The sequence below is a fragment of the Choristoneura fumiferana genome, chromosome 12 (genome assembly GCF_025370935.1).
Source record: "Choristoneura fumiferana chromosome 12, NRCan_CFum_1, whole genome shotgun sequence".
Lineage (NCBI taxonomy): Eukaryota > Metazoa > Arthropoda > Insecta > Lepidoptera > Tortricidae > Choristoneura > Choristoneura fumiferana.
Window position 1 is genome coordinate 7,678,366 of NC_133483.1, and position 21,660 is coordinate 7,700,025.

A 21,660-nucleotide genomic window follows, 5' to 3' on the forward strand; every position below is an offset into this window, starting at 1 on the left:
AGTAGGTACGGTCGAACAAATTGAATCATAACCCAGGGTGGAACCTTTTAATAATCAATTTCACTATGATTTCTTGGACAAAAGTATGAGATGTCAACATGCCATTAGTGGCACAAAGGTTTTAGCCTGGGTCATGATTCAATTCGTTCGACTGTATATACCTATTGCAGTGAATTTTTTTCAACATCGTAACATTTTACAGCTTCTAAAAGTAGGAAAAGAAAATCATTGAACACGTAATAAAAATATTTATCCAATCTTCCTACTGAGCCTTGCTTGTAACGAGTTTTTCATTAGGAAGAGATAAATGAAAATGAAAACTATCGTAGCACGGCTTGTCCATATTTACAATATCGGCCGTATGTAAATAGGTTCCCATCACAGTTATAAGCAATTATGTAAATTTGTTTGATGACCTTTTGCTGTAGGTACTCAGCTCAGTTGAAATCTAGTAAGATTTAAAAGAATATTTATAAAAATGCAATCTATGTAATTACGGCTAATACATGGCGTTTTATGTATTTTAAGTAAAAAATATATTTGATATTGTCGTTTAATACATTTAAACTAAATATCGACCGTGACCGAGAGTTCATTAATACCACCTGTTTTTTCTGCAGTCGATACTTAAACAAAAAAATCAACAGTTTTATTGGCATTTAAATTAAATACCTATGTACTATTAGCTATGCTTCCACAACGTAGTACGTAGGTGTTCTGTTTATCAATACGATATCTACCTACCTACAGTTTATGGCGGCCATGACGACATGACGAGCTTGCGCGAATCGCGTGCGCAGTCCGTATTGATTGCCGCGCGCGACCCCACGCATTACTACCCCCTATTGTATACCTACACATTTCTATTATTAATCCATATGTACTATTATATCGATTATAAGACCTGTGCGATGACTAATGCAATTACGAAATCTTAAACCAAATTGTTAGAAAAATTGATTTAGAAATAGTCAAAATAAAAAATATCACGCTTTTTACTAACCTAGTAGAGTAGTTAACGAAATTAACGCGTGATTGTACAATTTATACTGCGTGCGTATCCAGTGCTGAGCTGTATGTTCGATTTTTATAGGATCTTTCGCATATTTTAGTATAGGCATAAGTATATCTAATCTAGAACTAATCTAACCTAACGAATCATGTACCACTGTGTAAATACTACCTATGAGAATAGTACCTTAACACAGGATTATGCCAATGCCATTCTGATTGAACGTAGATGACGTAGGACATAATTTGTTAAGTTAGCTTCTCCATAAAATTAAAGATAATCGACAACGGTGTCAATACTTAATACAAATCATTTATTTCGGACTTCGAATCCATAGTGTTAGTAGTTACAAATTATAATCTTATCGCTACGGTTAGTATTTTACAATTATAATTATGCTAGCTAAACTTGAATAAGTAAATAAAACTAAAACTAAAGACGCCCCGGTACCACGTTGCACGTAACGTTGCAGCAGCGGTGAGTCCCAGCTCAGCTATGTATGCTATTCGTGCTGCCCGCCCAGACTGCGGTTGAGGAGAGACTCACATCGTTTCCTCATAATGGTAAAAATAGCAGTCCGTGTGCGTGCGCCTCCGCCAACATTGTCGACGCCGTGCTTTTGTTATGATACCAGAATCTATGAAGCTTCATTATTTCCCTAAGGAGTTATACTTGAGAAGTTAAGAGCCATACTCGATGTATCCTATTCCTATTATCCTCGCATTTTCAAATATTTTTTGTTATTGTGTAGTTGTACGCCTTCTGTACCTACTGTATCTTAGTTTTAGCCATGTATTGTTGTAAGACAAACTGCTTGGTAAGCCTGAGCATGGTCACTTCTATACTGTGGCCATTATCAATAGGTACGGAGGCTGTCTATAGGTGCATAAAAATAAGCGAACAAAACAATCTGATACGGTATGCAATTCACATTACGTCAATGCGTATTCAGATATTTTTTTCAGCTCCCAGACAACTCTGTTTTTTATGATGACGACTGTACTCTGTCGATTTACAACTATTCTTGATATGTAAGTATAAAAAATCGGTCAAGTGCGTGTCGGATTATGCACAACGAATAAGAATAAAAACACTTCTGTAAAAAGGTAGTATCTATAGTCAAGCTCAAAAATATATATAAAAAAAAACATTTATTCAGTAAATAGGCCGCAATGGGCACTTTTACACGTTACCAAGTCGTCAAAAATATATATGTATACACCTTTACACTAACCACAAGGTGGATGTTCACATGTAATTATTTGACGCTATGGCTGTATAGATATTTATGCCCTCGGGCGGCCCTCGACCACCTTGACTCATACCCATGAGTTCGTGTTAAAACTATAAGTAGTTCTTTGCAGTAGTCGAACAAATATCAGTTAAAGTTGTACTATTACTTATTTTGTGGTTAAAGTGTTATTCGTTCATTTTGCAACCAACGTTTGGCAACCTGATTCATTTCACAACTTTTCATTTCGCAGCTGTTTAATATTTATGAAACTGCAAATATTTCAGGATTTATTTCAGGGCCATCGTGTAGAACCCTTTAAGTTAGGTTAGGTTAGTTTTATAAAAATCCTGAAATATTTACAGTTTCATAAATATTAAACAGCTGCGAAATGAAAAGTTGTGAAATGAATCAGGTTGCCAAACGTTAGTTGCGAAATATTAGTGAACCGTCTAAAGTATATAGATAGGTACTTATTTATTATGAACAGTAATCTTGTTTTTTTTATGCATATACTTACATTGTGCCACCTTTTACAAGCTAGGCGGATTAGAGATAAGTACACAATTTTTATCTTCTTAAAATTGCATCTTTCCTAAAAATACCTAATGAAAACCAATTAGTTATTTGGAAGCTCTACTTATTTATACCGCTAGTTCTAGAGTATAAGTGAGAATTTGTAAAAATATTTCCATAGAGGTTTTATGAAAGATCTTTGAAATGAATCTGCTTACAAGTTCGCAAACATTTGTAAACATCTACTGAATCTGGCCTTACTTTGCGGAAAATGATGACAATGACTAATGAACTAAAACAATTGCTTTTCTCACCCGCGACTAGTATCTCTTAGTAGTCTGTGCCCACGACCTTACGATAGCTATATGTCTTTGCAACAAATGTGTGTTCATGCAACTCCTCATCCTTCACATGTGTTGTATTATATAATATGTACTTAGATAATGACAAATTTAAATGTTTGTTTTGGTTTGTTAGTTTAACATCTGGAAGCATGGTAAACAGTTGTGTTGCTCTGAGGGTGAGCTCCGGTTGAGTTTGAAAAGCAACAGTGTTGTGTGGTGGTGGTGATGGTTGGGTTTGTGTGATTTGTATGTGTTCTAACAGTCTGGAGGTGGACGAGCTGCATGGACACACATTTATTGCATAGCCATAGCTATCGTAAAGTCGCGAAAGCGAGCAAAGTAATTGTTTTTAGTTCATTTTTAAACATTCTCTTTATCTTCAGATACAGTCTAAGACACTTGTACGGTTTACGCTTCATACGCCAAAAACTGAAAACATGATTGTACATAGTTACGATATATTTGTAAACATTCGTACACATTGTTAATATATCTCACACATAGTATTTTCGTCATCATCTTTGTCATCATCTTCACGTTATCCGTAAGGTCCGTGGCCGGAGTGCCACATAATATTATTATAATTATAATAACAAGTCTTATGCTACGAAGTTCAAAACTAGATTTTTCGTATCGTGCCATCCCTCTCACGCTAATAAAATCTGATATTTGAAAATATTTTAAAATTAGCGGAAAAGTGCGATAGGAACTTCGATGTTCGAATTCCGCAGTAGCCCCCCGAAATATGCTGCGGTTAAAGGACACCACTTGCCATCTAAATTTGATATACAGAACTCTAATAATTTATGAGGTAGGTAATTACCTGTTTTAGTAGTAGTACAAAATGGTATTCTCAAGTGTAAGTACCTAAATAATATACTTAACCGCAAAAAATATTTTTCGGAATTATAAAAAAATATATATACCATGTACGTTGATAGAACTATGTTCATTGTATTTATTGCAGTTTAAAGTTTACTATCTTTTATAAATAAAATTTTAAATGTGAATCAGTCAACTCAACTGTTTTAGCGCGGCCGCCTAGACTATGAGCATAGAAATGTAACTTAAATCGGTTAACAAAAATATCGGTTTTTAGAATAGAACGTAAAGTAACCGACATCTCGTCTTAAAAACTTGAATTTTTAAAATGTTGTTTTCAAGTGTTATTGATAAATTGATAATGCTGTTTAAAATAAGTGAACGAAAAATAAAAGTTAAAAAAACAGCAGGGCTACTACGAAACTCTAAATTCGAAGTTCGTGTCGTGTGGTCCCTCTCGCTGTCGTATTAAATAGTGTAAGTGTTAGAGGGACCGCACGACACGAACTTCGAGTTTCGTAGTAGCCCTGCAGGACAAGAATAACTTCGTACCCTTCGTACAGTGAAAACGAAAAGTAAATTATTTAGTACGGCAATGTCGGTCTATTCTATTGTCAACGACCGTCAACAAAACGTCTGTCATTCATTGTCACTGTCACTGTCAGTCAAAGAAAGTTTGTTTTGCTTGCTATGCATCAGCATCAGCGTGCGTTCGCTCTATCGTATATTTTATTTTACTCTCGCTAATAACGAGGAATATTATAATGAATCCCACGGGCAGTTCCACTGCTCTTTCAGCTGACCTCAACAGCTTTATTTACGGTGTATCAAGAAGGAATTTCCAAAATGCTTTAGAGCTGACTAAAATAGGTATTTCTCTTCTGAAGACCTTTCCTGCAGCCAGAGATGCAGTACTTGAATATTTTGCGATGATGTTCCACAGCGCGGTCAATGTTTCTATCAATCCGACGGATTACGAGGTAAGTACATTGTTTATTGTAGGTTGTCATGCCGGTTTATGTCTGTGCCCTATTATCTAGCTGCTAGATACTAGATACATAAGCTAGATTCTAGCTAGTCTAATAGCCAACTAATAGTTTGGAAAAATCATGTTTTGTTACATTATCTTAATGTAAATACCTGTAATTATCATCATTTAATTTTTATATAGTTGTTAAATAAAACAATTATAAAGATAGGATATGTTTATGTCCTGTTTGTTGGACCATCTTTTATTATTATTTTAGGCAGACCCAAGCACAACAGGTGCTCTGGACAGTGTGAACATGATTGGCCCCGAACTCTGTGGTCTTGGTGAAGCATGGGCACCCTTCATTGCACCATGGTGTATAAACTTAATTATGGATATTGCTACTCAAAAAGAAAATGTGCCAAGTAAGTATTTTTTGAAACATATTTTTTGGTCGATATCTGAGAGCTTGCCGAGGAAAATTAGCCTTTAGTATATATATGTATAGTATCAATAAAGCTTTTTACTGCTGAATGAATTTTTAGAATCGGCCCCGAAGTAATATTTACTTATATCCCGTGGGAATTTTGCATTTTCCCGGAGAATAGTAGCCTGAGCCAATTACTATAGTCATATTCGAATTCATATCCATTTATTCACTGTCAGGAATGTCTATTAGTGTTTTTTTAAACAGACATTTCTATCCTGCGGGAACCTGTTGTATAGTAGTTTTGTTGTTTTGTTGTAGGTAGGTCAATTGGATTAAAAAAAAAAAACTTTTCCATCACCTTCCTTTAAAAAAACAATATTTGTATTACTTATGTGGTCTATGCGCACAAAGTCATGGGAAAAATCAAAATTCAAAAATCAAAATGTCTTTATGTCATGGTAAAAGCTAGTATACATATATGTGAATGTGTCTACTCCAATAATTATTTGTGACCGTGATAGACTTTTATATTCTTTAAAAACGAATTAATGTTTATTAATGGATGGGAGTAAACACATACATTAAGAAGAGTTCTATCAGACCACATTTCTAACTTTCATTTAATTTTTATGGAATAATCAAGAAAAACTAACGAAAATGCAACGTTGCAAGCCCAGCAGGTATGAACATAAACACTTATTCATGCCATGCTAATGTGAATTATACAATCACGAGAAATAGGTGGTACTGCTGCTTTTGGTTTCAGCATATTAATCTTTTGTTATTTTGTCAGGTGGGACTCTTCAAACTACTGAGCCTATCAGAACACTATTAGACATCACTGCTCAGAACTTAACGTTACTTGACACTGATATGAGGGCAAAATGCATTGACATGATGCTTGGTGAGTAATGTTACACAGTTTAATATTAATATTTATTTTTTAAGTAGTATATGGAAGTGCCCGCATTGAGTGAGGATTTTCTCTAAGAAGATTGGCTAAGTGTTGTTTTACTTTTACAGTGACGTTTACCATCCACGCGGGTGGTAAGCGAAGTCTGTAAAACTATGTAAACAATCAAACGAAATAAACGTTTAACTATGTAACGATCCAAGAGACGCAAAACCCGTGGTCCGCGACGCTTACCAACCGCGCTGGCGAAAGTGTCACTGTAAAACCACACTAAATAAGCCACTTGCGAGCACATGATCGATTCCGACGGAGTTGAAGCTGTTGCCATAACTGAAATCAGCCAGATCAGATCATCATCATCATATTTTTACGAAATAGGAAGATTACAGATTACGTGCCCAATTCTCAGTGCTATTGAGTTCAGAATAGTTCAGATTTTGCTTGGTTGCAGTTGTTGTTAAATACCTATCCAAACCATGTATGGTTAGATTTGTTTTATAAAAATTCTGAACAATTACTGGATTCAGAGAAACAAAAAGAGTTATGTATGACTAACGATCATTCTGACAAATATTAGGTACATTCGGACTTTCAATACGTATGCGAGCCGTTAAGGACCCGTTTCATATTTGATTTGCCGTTTGAGGCAGGGTGCCGAGCGTGTTCGTGGGCGGTGGGATGGGTGGGGCGCGCGGAGCCGGCGCTGGTGGCGCCGCGCGCGCTGGCGCTGGGCGCGGACGCCGTGCTGGCGCAGCTGGCCGGGCACCCGCCGGCGCTGCTGCACGTGCGGGCCGCGCTGCTGGACCTGTTCACCGTACGTACACCGTCCATCATCATCATATTAGCCGTTGGACTTCCACTGACATTATAGACCTACAGTTACTTCGGCTGAAAGCATGCATTCACTGTGAAGCCGCGGCTCTAACCCTTTTACAGGCCCAGCTCATTTAGAAATAAAATTAATTATTAGTATAAATTGTTTAGCTATGAGCAGTTGTGGCTATGAGCGATTAATTTAAATTTCAAATTGAAATTAATTTATTCATAAAACTCACATAAGAAAGAAAGGTAATATAAACATGAAATAATCTTAGGTCTAGTAAGTAAAATTTAGTTAAGTCTAAGCTATTTATTTAAAAACGAATAATATTTTTTACGACTAGACTAATTGAATTTGTACCATATCCAACATAATCAAGCATGGTTGAATGTTTGTATACATTTATGTGGTCACTATATGCACTATGCCTGGTTAAGGGGGGGGGTCCCCGGTGCGCTTGTCGATCCGCGATTAACGTTCAAGATTTGAAAGTAAATGAGGAAGAATGTAATTAACGTTAAAAGACGATGGTTTTGTTTACAGGAAGCCATAGCATTAAACGGGAACACAGACAAGCAGAGAGACGTCATACCATACTTATTAAACTTGGCGTCTAAATCAGACATAGTTTTGAAAGCTATGACTCAAGATATAAAGCAAACATGTAAGTATACACATGCATCACTACGACAGATTTAGAATGCTTTTATTTTTTATGTTCGTTCCATATAAGGCCACAGAAGATCGCATGTTGTGTGCTATCTTTCATAGATTTTACTAAATTGCGGTTCTTACCTGAAGTAGCTTTTAGCTATATAATATAGGCACCTCATCTGTCATCAGCTCGCGCTTGCGTGACATTATACTTCTCTGTTTTGTGTTGTGATTGAGTTTTCTTTGTGTTTTTAGTAACTGACGAGGTGGTCCAACGGCTGTGGGTGGTGTGGTCGAGCCAACGGCACACAGCGGCGTGGGAGGGCGTGGGGCCGGCCACGCTGGTCGCGCTGCTGGTGCGGGCTGACGTGCACTGCACGCTACTGCTGCTGCAGCACGCCGCCTGCCGCCAGCTGCTGGGTGAGTGCGCGCGCCGGCGTGTCAGCTTGCAGAGCGGAAGGCCGTATAAATACCTACTTAAGCGTCCAGTCATCACCATTGTTCCATCTACGCGCGTTGTATCGGGACACTAGATATTAGGATGGATTCACGTTAAGCAAGGTTTAGACTAAGGTAAGTAACGCTGGCGCCAGTCTTCAGACAAGCCACGGTCGGCGCGCGCGAAATCGGGCCCGGTCAACTAATTATGATTAATTTATACATACCCCCATTCTTGGCGTGTGAGCTCCAGCTGCTAAGAGTTGACTCCGTACGGACTCCGTTAACACGCCGAAGTACAAACTGATTACTTAGAAATAGCTTTTTATTATCAATTTATTTCCAGAGTATCTCCTCCAAAAGTTGGAGTTCGAGGGTTTGCTGCCAGAGAACGATTTCCCGCTGCTCGCGAGCGCGGCCGAAGAAGCGCCGGTGCTGAGGGAGCGCCTGCTCGTCGGCAACCAACTCGAACAGTACACGGTCGCCAGGCTGCTTATACTTGTTTGTAAGTGAACTTTAACTCCATTAGGAAAGTCATCATCATCATTCTAGCCTCACTGCTGGGCGTAGTAGGCACTCTGAGAATGAGAGGGCTTGATCCCAGTGCGGATTGGAAACTATATCGTCACTACTTAAAAAAAAACTCGTATCTCAAAATGGAAAACTTTTCTGAGTGCACTTTATAACCATTGGGTCAAGGTTCAATTTTGTTGACGTATTGATTTGAGATACGAGATTTTTTCAAAGTAGTGACGATATACCATTAAACTACTTCGCAAGTTTGTCCAGGTTTCCTCACGATGTTTTCCTTCAAAGCTCATGGTAAATTTGGAATGTAATGTCGCACATGATAAACCAAGAAAAAAATAATGAAAAACCCAAACTTTTGCTGTGCAAGAATGCAAACGGCTATTTTTCATGTCACCTTTTTTAAACTAACAGCGCCGCAAGAAACTTGGCAGAAAGTAATTTTTTCAAAACAAAATAAATAAAATACCTACAAATAAAGAGATGCGAGCCCGGGTTTACATACATACATATGTAAAAGTAGACTGTAGATACAGACGCCAATAGACGAACAAAACCACTTACGGTCAATCGTTAAAAAAGAAAACTTATTTCCAGGTTGCAAGCTACCATCAGAATACGTGAACACCCTAAGCTACCTTCTCCAATATTCCCGCGATGACACGACCCTGGCTCTTTTCGTCCGAATATTAGCAGGCACCATGTCTATGCACGTGCCGACCGAGACTTCAGAGAGGATGCTAGGGAGTCCAGAGCGGTACCAAGAGCTGGTGCAAACTGCCGTCAGCAAAGCCCTGGGGCAGGCTATGGTATCCGACACGCAGATTAAAACTATATTCGTGACGGGAAAAGTGCCAGAGGATCAGAAGACGTACTTGCATCATTTTTGTTTGAACATTATAAAATTGTCAAGGTAAATTTGATTATTGTTTTTGCTAAATAAATCATCTGGCTATTATATTCAGATTGGTGCGGTGGGATTTCAACCATACTAAAATAGTGAACTTTTGTGATTAATTAGGTATCAGTGGTGCGGGACAGTGCAATAAAAACCATGATGTATGAAATTCTATTCAGTTAACAGTGATGTACAGTCGAGGTCAACGATATCTTTATACTGTACCTTGTCGCTGTCTCTTTATATTTGAACTTTTGTATAAAATTTTCATCAGACATGGTACTTAAGAGTACTAAAGTTTAAAGATATCCTTGAACTCAATTGTACTTCCGCGCAGAACGTACGCAAGTCCTTCCTTGTCAGAAGATTTAATCGAAATACTTGACGTAATGAGGGCTATCGCGTATGGATTCGCCACTAGAGGCGCTAGTGTAGCGTGAGGTCTCCGAAATGTCAAATCTCATAGTTTTTGGGTGAGCTACGCGGGTTTATTTATAATTAGAATAATTTTGTGAATATTTTGCAATATCTGAAATTAATTATGGCAAATATGCGTTCCGGGGCAATGAATGTCTTTCGGAAACCTTTGCCTTCCATTTTTTCCGAACAAAACGGGGACTATGCAACACTGTGGCATGCTCGATATTTTTATGGTACGGTTTTAAGGTGTATTAAATATGATTTTAATCTAAACTTTGTTTTCACGCCCGTAATAACAGACTTTGAAAGCCATACTTAAAAACCTCACGCAACAGTGCGCCATCTAGTGAGACAAAAAACGATAGCCCTCATTTGCTTGTTACATCACCTAATCAGCTTGTATCAAAAGTTCAAGAAAATACTTACGAAAATAAATACGCACGCGTAAATATTTAGATCCAGCAGTTGTATTGAAATTCGCGGATTTTACTAAATTCTCGTGAGAATTCCCAAAAATTACATCGTGGTCTTTATTGATGTTGCATTATAAACAACAGTGCCAAATTTTATGATTTACCATACCATACCAACCAACATGGGTATATCAGGATAAAACGTACCTAGCCTATTGTTATTCCAGATGTCCAGCTAACTACATAGCCGTCCAAATCCGCAATCCCCTAATAGAGTGGTGACGACACATTTTTACGGTCTATTGAGATCGATAGGCTGATGATAAAAAAGGAAATAATTAAAGTCAAAACTCGTTCATGTATGAGTCATGATTGTTTGTGTGCATTCGTGCTTCGACTCGCACTTGGCCGATTTTCTGGTGCCTGTGACCACAACCTTTTTTGAGGGCTGGACCTGCAAATCCGTCTGGCCGTTTTAGCGTGAAGGAGTAACAAACATACACTCACACACACACACACACACGCACGCACGCACGCACGCACGCACGCACCACACACACACACACACACACACACACACACACACACAATCTTTCGCATTTATAATATTAGAAGATGTGTATAGACATCATTAACTTCCCGTCAGATGGGAGAACTCTAACCGCGTGTCCCACCTGCGCTCGCGGCCGATCGGGCGAGCGATGGAAGCCAACCTCTGCCGGTTGGCGACCGCTCTGCAGGACACCGCGTCGCTGCTACGTATCAAACTCGATTGCACGATGTCTTCGCTTAACGAGATGCCAACATGCCACGCGCTCGCTGAGGTAACAAAAACGACTAATTTCCATCGGTTTGATAAGACCACACACTGCCACAATGAAGCTACCATCGTCTTGGAAAAGACTGTCCCTGCCAAAATCTCAACTAACAATCTTCCTGCCATGGGATGCGCCTGCGACTCTCAATATTTCTGATACAACCAGCCACAAATATTTTCGAACTCCTTCATTCTGAGGTCGCGGTGTCCACTGGCATTTTTGTGACTAACGACGCTGCCCATGAAAACATTTGGGGTTCCCCTGCGACTTCCATGGCTTCTTGAACTCGGAAAGCCTTACATATTGTTGGCAGGGAGAGTATTACGGATCAGTTTACGAGACGAGACGCAACGCCCCATAAGTTTCATTGCGAGAATACGTTCACAAGTATTTGTTTTAGGGTCCTTATCTAGTAGCATGATTTTTGAAAGTCACAATCACAATGTAATGTTTGTCACAGTTTTTTTCCCGCCATAAACGTAATTTTTCAGATTTTTCAAAATTATTATTATTATTATATTATTGACCTATTCTGTTCCACTGCTGAGCAAAGGCCTCCCCCCGATACTTCCACTGCTCTCTGTCCGCTGCATTAAATAAATATATTAAATGGTCAAGTTCTACAGGATCTATAGGTTAAGTTAGGTTTGTTTTATAAAAATTCTGAACAATTAATGGATTCAGAAAGCGGTGGATGCGGAAAACACAAGACGTGTCTGAGTGGAGAGACTTGGGGGAGGCCTATGTCCAGCAGTGGACGTCTTTCGTCTGACATGATGATGATGATGAACTGATTCAGAGAAAAAAAGAGTTATGACAAACATTACATCATGACTTTCAATAATTATGAGAGCGGATATGGACTCCTTATTTTAAGGAAAAATGCAGCGTCCCTAAAGCTAGGCGCTAACTGGTGACGTTTTGTCTTTCTCTTTTTACAATGAGAAATCAGAGTGAGAGAGATTCGACTGACACTGTGACAAAATGTCACCCATGCGCGCCCAGCCTAACAGTGTAATACATGTCGGTTAGTAAAATGGGTGTGGCTCACAAGCGTTTTTCCCGCCCGTTCCAGTGTGTTATGAATATTGATGCATACAAACGATGGCCCGTTTCTACTATTATAAGGATGAATACTTCACTTAAAAGAGAAACTACTTGTATCAGAAGTTGACGCAAATAGTTATCGTATGCATCAATATTCATAACACACTGGGACGGGCGGGCAAAACGCTCTTGAGCCAGACCCAAATAAAAAGTAATATCTATATTTTACAGGTATTAGACAGAGTAGACATGTCAGGAACGAAAGGCTTGCCCCCGAGCGTTGAAGCTATTTTGAAAATAGTCAAATCTACTGTCACTTATTTCTTCAGATGTATACACGAAAAAGGTATTACTGTTTTTTGTAATTTTATAGTAGGCGCGGCTAAGTGTGATACCCAATTAAGCATCGGCTTTTTTTACTTTATTACAATGTTTATTTAGCTTTGCTCCGGTGCCTCCGGTTTCTGTCCGGTTAAGTCCAAGTGCGTTAGTATGGTCAGGTCTGTTTGACAACTTTGATATTTGCGTCACGATGTGTTAATCGAAATGAGCCAATCGCTAGCAAGGCAGTAACGTCAAACGCACCTCTTGACACTAACGCCATCTAGTGATTTTTCACATGTCCTGAAAACCTCATTAAAATTTGCGGATTTTATTAAAATGCCATGGCAACTTACAAAAATAACATCGTGGTTTTCATTTACGTTGCAAGAAGAACATCCGTGCGAAATTTCACGTCCCGAATTTTGGCTTTACCTTGTTAATCTTTTCGCCTCAGATATAATAAGCAAACTACGCGGCATCCAAACCGCCTGCCGCTTGCTGCGTAAGTTGTGCGTCCACAGTAAGCTAGCGCGCGCCGTGGCTTTGCGCGACTTGCTAGAGACGGCCATGTTCAGGGAAGAGAAAGCTTTTGGCAGTAAGAGCGTCGTCGCCAACACCGTGGTCACCGCCAAGGATTGGCAGCAGGAAGACCTGTTGATGCATATGAATCAGAAACATGTGAGTATTCCAAAGAATCACTAGGTAACAATTTAGAAAGAGCTTAAATTGAAGTCATTTATATTTTTTCATTACTTAAGCTCTGAAAGTAAGTTGCATTTAACTTGAAATCCGTGTTGTAAATTCGATTTACATCTTTAGGGATATAAGTAAATTTAAAAATCGAATGGTGCTCCTTTGTATTCACGAACTGGTAAACAAGGAGATTGTAATGCGTAATACTTACCTCCAAACCTCCATGCTGCATAATGCTCCATGCTGCATGCTGCATAATGACCCGTGTCTACCCCAGTATGGTCTAGTGCAGGACAGGATGTTGGGCTGAAGATTCGAATTTCTATAATACAGATATCTTCACACAAAAATCCAGACCAGCCCAACCCCTGAAAAATAACCCTAGATACGCCAGTGAGTGGGATGAAACATATTTCCTTTAACCAGGGCCCAATAACCCAGCTGACCCAAAGCCACACATCGGTGTTCCACGCCGGCATCATTGGTAAAGGAGTTCGCAAACAGAACCTGTTCGAGTCGAAGAAAGACATACCGCCCATCCTTACCACCAACAACGAACTGCTTATGGGCGCCCTCATGTCTTGTATGGTCAGTAAATATAATACATACTCTCCAAAATTATCTTGTTCGTTAATTGTTTGGACGACCGGATGGCCAAGTGGTTAGAGAACCTGACTACGAAGCTTGAGGTTCTGGGTTCGATTCCCGGCCGGGGCAGATATTTGTATGAATAATACGAATGTTTGTTCTCGGGTCTTGGATGTTTAATATGTATTTAAGTATGTAAGTATTTATCTATATAAGTAAGTTTTTCCGTTGCCTAGTATCCATAGTACAAGCTTTGCTTAGTTTGGGACTAGGTAGGTGTCGAGTATCCCATGATATTAAAAAAAAAAATATTACCTAGTTAGCGATATTACGCTCGGAACGCGAAACACAAGATCGGTTTTCTTTTTTCTTTCTCATATAAATCTTCAGAAAAACGAAGAAATCCGACGAGTCCGTGCGACATTATTCTAGTTGAACTGTATATTTTTGTAGGATGGTAACAACGGTATCGTAGAAGGCTGCACATCAGTGGCTCTGCTGCTTGTAGAGTTGGTCTCCCCTGATGTCATGTACAACGGTCTGCCGTGGCCCGACGAAGACTTCACTAAGGTAAGATGGTGTCCTGAGTTTTGCAATATGATTGACGGCAAATCAAGTTATCTAGTTATCGGATAGGGATGCGAGGCCGGCACCGGCTTTTATATTAAAAAGTAAGTGAGTAAATCTTCGTCTAAGACTAAGGTATATATTTTTTTAATAATTTTTAATTTGTATAAAACTTAAAATCAATAAAATAAAAAAACAAATTAATAAAACTAAATATTTATGATTATGTTAGCAATGCATGACAAATAAAAGGTACCTAGTTAGTGAACAATAAAATTGTTTCTACTGTTCGACGGTTTAGAATCAATAACATCTAACTATCATGATAGTTAGCATGCTAAAAGATGGTAAATAGACGGTATTGGTTCTTAACCGTCGTGTTGCTACTTCATTTCCTTGCCATCGAAGTGAAAAGCTGAGGGTAGAAGTCGAGCATTAAACCCATTTTCCCCTCGACGTGTCTACCCACCCTGGCCGTACCGGCTCGGGTGGCTATTTGAAATCCTCGGGTGAAATGGCTCTTTTTATGCTCTTGTTGTACAATCTACTATGTGTTCATAACCGAGGATGTGTTTTGAAAACAATGAGATTTTTTTAGTCTTTTGAGGATATAAAAAAACTTGTTACAGCAAGTGAGCATTGAGCGCGAACTATACATGCGCTCGGCGCTGGAGAGCAGCGCAGTGGCGCGCGCGGCGCTGCGGCGCTGTGCCGGCGCGCGGCCCGCGCTCTGCCTCGCGTCCGCGCTGCTGCGGGCCGCCGCCGCCACCGCCGCGCCGCTGCACCGGCTCAGCACGCAGGCCGGTACGTACAGTCGCGGAACGGGATTGTTGAGACACTCTCCACTGTTCTTAATTTAGGACCTACGCTAGCTGACGCGGTTTGCACGGAGCGGGTGGTAAAAAATAGTATTTTAGGGTAGGCTGTGGCACGCATTGCGGGTAGGCTGGGGCACGCATTGCGGGTAGGCTGGGGCACGCATTGCGGGTAGGCTGGGGCGTGCATTAAGAGTAGGCCGGGGCGTGCATTAAGGGTAGGCTGGGGTGTGCATTGAGGGTAGGCTGGAGCGTGCATTAAGGATAGGCTGTGGCGTGTATTGAGGGTAGGCTGTGGCATGCATTGCGGGTAGGCTGGGGCGAGCATTGCGGGTAGGCTGGGGCGTTCATGAAGGGTAGGCTGGGGCGTGCATGAAGGGTAGGCTGGGGCGCGCATTGCGGGTAGGCTGGGGCGTGCATTGCGGGTAGGCTGGGGCGTGCATTAAGGATAGGCTGGGGCGTGCATTGAGGGTAGGCTGGGGCGAGCATTGAGGGTAGGCTGGGGCGAGCATTGCGGGTAGGCTGGGGCGTGCATTGCGGGTAGGCTGGGGCGGGCATTAAGGGTAGGCTGGGGGGTGCATTGCGGGAAGGCAGCGTTAGTGCTAGGTGCGGTAGGCTGGTGCGGTGCTGCAGGCGCAAAATACCAGCTGCCTATAATGAAATTGACCCACTGAACGCCAATGAGTGTGGGCCCTTAGCGTATCATAATATACGTAGTCGAAGTAAATATTGTTATTAATCTACTAGAATAGCATTACACGGCCCAATTACGAACAGTGGCAAGTGGCTCATCAATCCCTGTTCACGACGCATCTATACCTATATAGGACTAGACGGACGGGCATACTCGTGCACGAATCACTTCCAACTAGCACAATCGTCCAAATGTACCAGTTCGATCTTTAAAATCCTTTGCACAGCTTTTTTTAAACGCGCTGACAAGTTGTTTTTTTTACATTAAACTGACCATTATTGACCCCTATCTTACCTGATGTAAAGTGCAGATGAGGCCAAAGGTAAGTAAGGTAAGTGATTTCATATCAGCCGTAGGACGTCTACTATTGGACATAGGTCTCCTCCATGTACCCCCAGTTGCTTCGATTGGAAGTGGCCTGCATACGTCCTACGCTGCACTAGCCGATCCGCAGTTTCCATTAGAGAACTTTTTGGCCCTAATTCCCATCTTTAATTAAAGTAATTTAGTTACATATCATTTAACCTAATTCTGTTTGTTTGTACAGACTCACAGTCGCCAGAAATAATCCGGGAGAAGACTGCACTAACGGAGCTTCTGGAAACTATGACGCTCGGGCAGCTGCTGCCACATCCGCTGAGTCATATGGTCGAAATGGTGCCCACCTTGTCTGCTATCGAGGTAAGTCTTATGAGTAACATTTTAGGATAGACATGCATTGTTCGTGGATAAAAACTAGTCTATGTCCATCCTAGAGTCTCAAGCTATCTTCATACCAAATTTCATCTAAATAAAGTTTAAGGGTGGTAACGAACAAATATACACACAGTCATATCACATTTATAATATTAGTACGGATAAGGACGTAGGCCATAAGCCAGGTACAGTCAGCAACAAAGATACAGCCCTAGTGCAAAAATATGTATACACGACCTTAATGTTAAAGTCTTGTATATATTTTTTGTTGTTGACTGTAGCTTGTAAGTAATACAGGGGCCCGTAGCTCGGTTGGAAAAGGCTACCTTGCTCGACTGTAATATTGTCAGTCCGGAACTACCGAACTACCTACTTTTGCTCTCTTTCTCCGCGCCTCTTACCTTCCCGGCATTAATAGCTAATTCTTGCTAGGGACTTGTGTCGCTCTCAACATTCCGTTTTCTTTTTACATTCTTTTAACCGCCAATGCGTTGTCATTCGTACGTGCCCGTATCGCCACTTACACCGAAACTATATGTCATTTTGTCTTAATTATAAGACTTCGGCGAAATGAGCTGGATCATTTTTTTGTCTTATAATTCAGACAATGGCGGTTAAAGGGTTAAGGGCAATGCTGACTCATTTTTACTTTTTTTTATTACAGATTGTGCAGATTTTAAGGGATTGTTTATGGAATTACACCAGAGACAATGTGCCATCACCGGCTCTGTTTACTTGTGATGAAACAGGTAAACATCAAAAACTTCCTGATGATATCAAAACTAGAAATTACCTTTTAAGATCAGTGTCTTACTTAGTTAAAATAAATATTTAGTTCGAACCGCTTTTGAATGACTGTAATAGCTTATCTTTTTTAAAAGCTTTTATTTAACTTGCATTGTATGTTTATTCATGTTTAATGTATGTATCTATGTATGTGCGGGTCAAATCTTGCAAGTTAAATTTCCCACTTCTAGGGGTCGGATTGTCTTGAAATTTGGCTACTGATGTAAATTGTGTGGCAATACAATAATCTGGTAATGACATCCTGGTAGTCCCGCCAGGATTGTCTCCGCAGGACGGCACCCTTCAACCGTTAATGGCATCGACTTGAGTTTTGGCATGCAAATGTAGTTTGGGTGACAATGCAAGTACAGTCACCAAAAAGTAGTAAGCAAAAAAGCTTGTATTAAAAATGTAATTTTTACCAAAGACTTATTTATTGCTAGGTTTACATTGGCGCGACCCATCGACGTGCAAGCCGCTTCCAACCTACACGGATACACTTCGCGCCATCATACAAAGCGGCATCGCGAAGCATGGCCAACTGTACCCGATTATGTTCCTGTCTTTAGACAAAATGCCACCACCGCCGCGGCCCATCCCTTTAGCTTCATCGTCCACTGCGCCTTACTAAAATACACCGAGGGATATACGAAGAACAATTCCACGATCTACCAAAAACAAATGACGTTATCTCATTTATTTGAGGAGTGAGCGCTTAATAATTTCTGTTCGATTTTTACAAATTGGTTCACAAGAGCTGGCACGAACGGATTGAACTAAAGTAATGTCACTTATACCACGCGCCATATAAATCTGCCTAAAAGTTCATTACTTAATAATCAGTTTTGACGCATTTTTGAGATACATTTTTTATGCGACGTCTTTACGTTACTCCCGGATTGTGTTCGAATCGCTTAACGGTATAGTGCCTATTCAATTATTGGTATTATACCTTTATAGTTTCTGTGGTACTAGACGTGGCAATGAACTTTTAGGCAAAGTTAGGCGGCGGAAGGTATAGAAATTTTTGTAGGAAAATGACTAGTGTTGTGTAAAGTGTATTCAAATAGGTACACATTCACTCATTCAATCCATTCGTGCCAGGTTATGAATCGACCTGTACATGAGAGTAGGTAAGGAAGTAAGGAAAATTAACGAAATGTAAATATGTTAAATACCTATTTTGTATTTAATAAACTGACATAGATTTATTTTGTGTGACATTTGGTTTTATTTCTACACTTTGGTGTAATAGTCAAATATGTACTTTTCTTTTTTAAAACTTTTAAAGAACCACGCAGACAGGACAGTCGCCTGCAGGGTGCCAACGGAACCCTATTACTGAAATTCTGCTGTCTGTCTCGTTCGTCTGCCGCAGGGCTTTATCTCTTGAGTCGTAATCGATATTACGGTTCTATAGAACTCGTACATTTGGCTCAATTTAGAACTGTTACTTTAGGATAGGTCCAACGATACCCCAGATTAGGGGGTTGCTAAGACGTTTTTTTTAATTCAGTTATTTGTTTGCGAAATATTCAACTTTTCATTAAAATCGAGCGTCCCCTCTAAAATCTAAACCGGTGGGTGGAAAAATTCGAAAAAAATCAGGATGATAGTAAGTATATCAAACTTACAAGGAAAACTATAATGATTAAGTTTGCTTGAAAAATATTAGTAGTTTAAAAGTAAATAGCAGCCCAGGTATAAAATTTACCTAAACTTGGAAGATTGCGTATAAATACAAAATCCTTAATAAAATGCGAATGAAAAGTAACGATTTAATATCGTTCGAACGATTCAACAATTCGCATAAAGTGTAGTAAGATAAAAGTACGAGTACTCGTCGCTGTCTCAGTAGTTGGCATCTTTAATCTTATGTCATTAGCAATAGAGATGACAGTAGGGTGTCGTCTATTGGGCATTAGCGTGTCGAGCACTCGGACGTTTACCTTATTGTTTGGTCTGATTCACAGATGCTAACTGGTCAGTCTGTAGTAGCATTGGCACAAAATAAATAATAATACAAAACAAGCGTTGGGTTCTGCAGGGCTACTACGAAACCCGAAACTCGAAGTTCGTGTCGTGCGGTCCCTCTGACACTTATAATATTTAATACGAGAGCGAGAGGGACGGTACGATACGAACTTCGAGTTTCGTAGTAGCCCTGCTGTTGGGTTTGTACACGCTAGTCATGTCAAGTGTCCTAAGGACGCAGTTTCCAAACAAATGTCAACGTCAATGCCAATTGTCAAAATAATATGCGTTGTTTTGTGAGCCGTGTTTGTTGATTTTTCCGAAGAATAATTCTGATTTTGACAAATTTAAGTACAGTTTGATTTCACAATACAAAAGAATATAAATCTTTACTTACGATGGCTGAATCCAAGCCAGAAGCCATGGAACAAGACCCGAGAAAGCCTATAAGCTTGATTATTTTAGGTTAGGAAACGACAACATGAAATGTTACCTTGCTTGATTCTTGTTATAACTATTAATTCTTATGTGATTATTGTTTTCTTTTAGGAATGGCAGGTGCTGGAAAGACTTCTTTCACGAGGCAGCTGTCCAGGAAAGTAGTAGAAGGGTCACGGCCTTATATTATTAACTTGGATCCGGCGTGCCGAGAAGTGCCTTATCCTGCTAATATTGGTGAGTATTTGTTGAATGATGTCAGAATTTCTCAATTATTTTAAGGCTGTCTAATAATTTTTCTTAAATTCACTTCAATATTCATTTGTTTGTTTCAAATCAGCAAGCAGTAGGTGTATTTCATAGGAATTTTTTTTTAGATATAAGAGACACAGTAAACTACAAAGAAGTAATGAAGCAATATGGTTTGGGTCCAAATGGAGGCATTGTAACAGCTCTCAATCTCTTTTCAACAAAATTTGGCCAGGTTGTAGATTTAATTGAAAAGGCAGGCCAAAAACATAAATATTGCATTATTGATACACCAGGTAAGTCCTCAATTTATTAATTTACTCCAAACCAAAATGCATTATTTTGTGAATAATGATGGTAAACTATAGGTTAACAAAACTCTTTTGCTATCATCGTCAGTGCAAGTTTTTTTAATCCATACCTAGTTTAATTAAGGTGGTTTCAGTAAAATTTATTCAACTGTTTTTGAAATTTTGAACTTTGAAATGACAATGTTGGAGGTTTTACAACTTTTCTAAGTCAGTGTTTTTCAATCTGTGGGTTGCGAACCCCCAGGGGTTCGTGGACGCCCTTAAGGGGGTCACAATATGTTTAAAATACTCTTACCATGATTGTGTATGATTATCCAACATTTGTATTATCAACATAAAATAATACAACTAACTGTAAGTGGAAGAAAGCAGGGGGTTGCTGAATATTTTTCATACAAAGGGGGGTCGCGACATGAAAAAGTTTGAAAAACGCTGTTCTAAGTTATCATTTTCGAAATGTTTTCTTAAATCTTGATTTTGGAGGGGTGATTTGGCCCTTCTACAATCGCAGGCAGTAATGCTTGTCTTAATAAATGGCCATATGCCATCAAACTAGAGACTAATTCTTTTTTAACTTGCTAGGTCAAATAGAAGTGTTCACATGGTCAGCCTCAGGAACGATAATAACTGAAGCGCTGGCTGCCTCATGCCCCACGGTGATTGTGTATGTGATGGATACTGTGCGCAGTGTCTCCCCTGTAACTTTCATGTCTAACATGCTGTATGCTTGCTCCATACTGTACAAAGCAAGGCTGCCATTCATTGTTGTGATGAATAAGGTGAGATATTATTTAAGGACATAGTTTAGGTTTTTCCAATTACATACTAACAGTATGACATAAGCACCAAAGGGAGGGTGAGGAAATGGTTGCTTAGCTTACTTTTTACATGGGGAATGGGGGCTTGGATGGTGATTATGTCAGCAATATAAAAAATAATGTGTATAATGACCACTTATCGTGAATAACAATAGAGATAGCTGAAGAGATTAAAAAATATAAAGCTTTGTTTGCACTTGGGGAAAGGGGTTTAGAACTTTGCTTACTTTTGTTAACAAGGGGGAGGGTCAAAAACTACAAAAATTATGCTGACATAATACTTGAATAATCCCTATTATGGATGGCCTACTGCTGTTAAAAATGTATTACGTAAATTTTTCATTTAGTTATTTAAAACAAAGTGTACAACTAAAGCTATGTGCTTGTGAGTCAAAATACCACCGTACAGAATGCCAAGCTATATATTGCATGC

The 21,660-nt window shown here is 39.6% G+C and overlaps 2 protein-coding genes across 2 annotated transcripts; both read left to right on the plus strand.

Moving 5' to 3' along the window:
- Nucleotides 1–4,572: 4,572 nt before the first annotated feature.
- omd (integrator complex subunit 5 omd) lies at nucleotides 4,573–18,658 on the plus strand. Its single transcript, XM_074095170.1, has 17 exons — nucleotides 4,573–4,905; nucleotides 5,173–5,320; nucleotides 6,119–6,229; nucleotides 6,889–7,052; nucleotides 7,602–7,722; nucleotides 7,968–8,132; nucleotides 8,497–8,655; nucleotides 9,276–9,591; nucleotides 11,056–11,233; nucleotides 12,506–12,620; nucleotides 13,053–13,276; nucleotides 13,718–13,879; nucleotides 14,333–14,449; nucleotides 15,076–15,250; nucleotides 16,503–16,636; nucleotides 17,316–17,400; nucleotides 17,881–18,658. The coding sequence occupies exons 1-17, from the start codon at nucleotides 4,690–4,692 to the stop codon at nucleotides 18,066–18,068; spliced, it is 2,778 nt and encodes a 925-aa protein (XP_073951271.1). The 5' UTR covers nucleotides 4,573–4,689; the 3' UTR covers nucleotides 18,069–18,658.
- A 986-nt stretch (nucleotides 18,659–19,644) lies between these two features.
- LOC141433235 (GPN-loop GTPase 1) lies at nucleotides 19,645–21,188 on the plus strand (the record flags this gene model as incomplete). The annotated part of the gene is given in 4 exon segments (XM_074095181.1): nucleotides 19,645–19,876; nucleotides 19,961–20,086; nucleotides 20,227–20,394; nucleotides 20,992–21,188. Coding segments are annotated over 4 exon segments (558 nt in total), but the record flags the coding sequence as incomplete, so codon positions are not given.
- Between the last annotated feature and the right edge of the window lie 472 nt (nucleotides 21,189–21,660).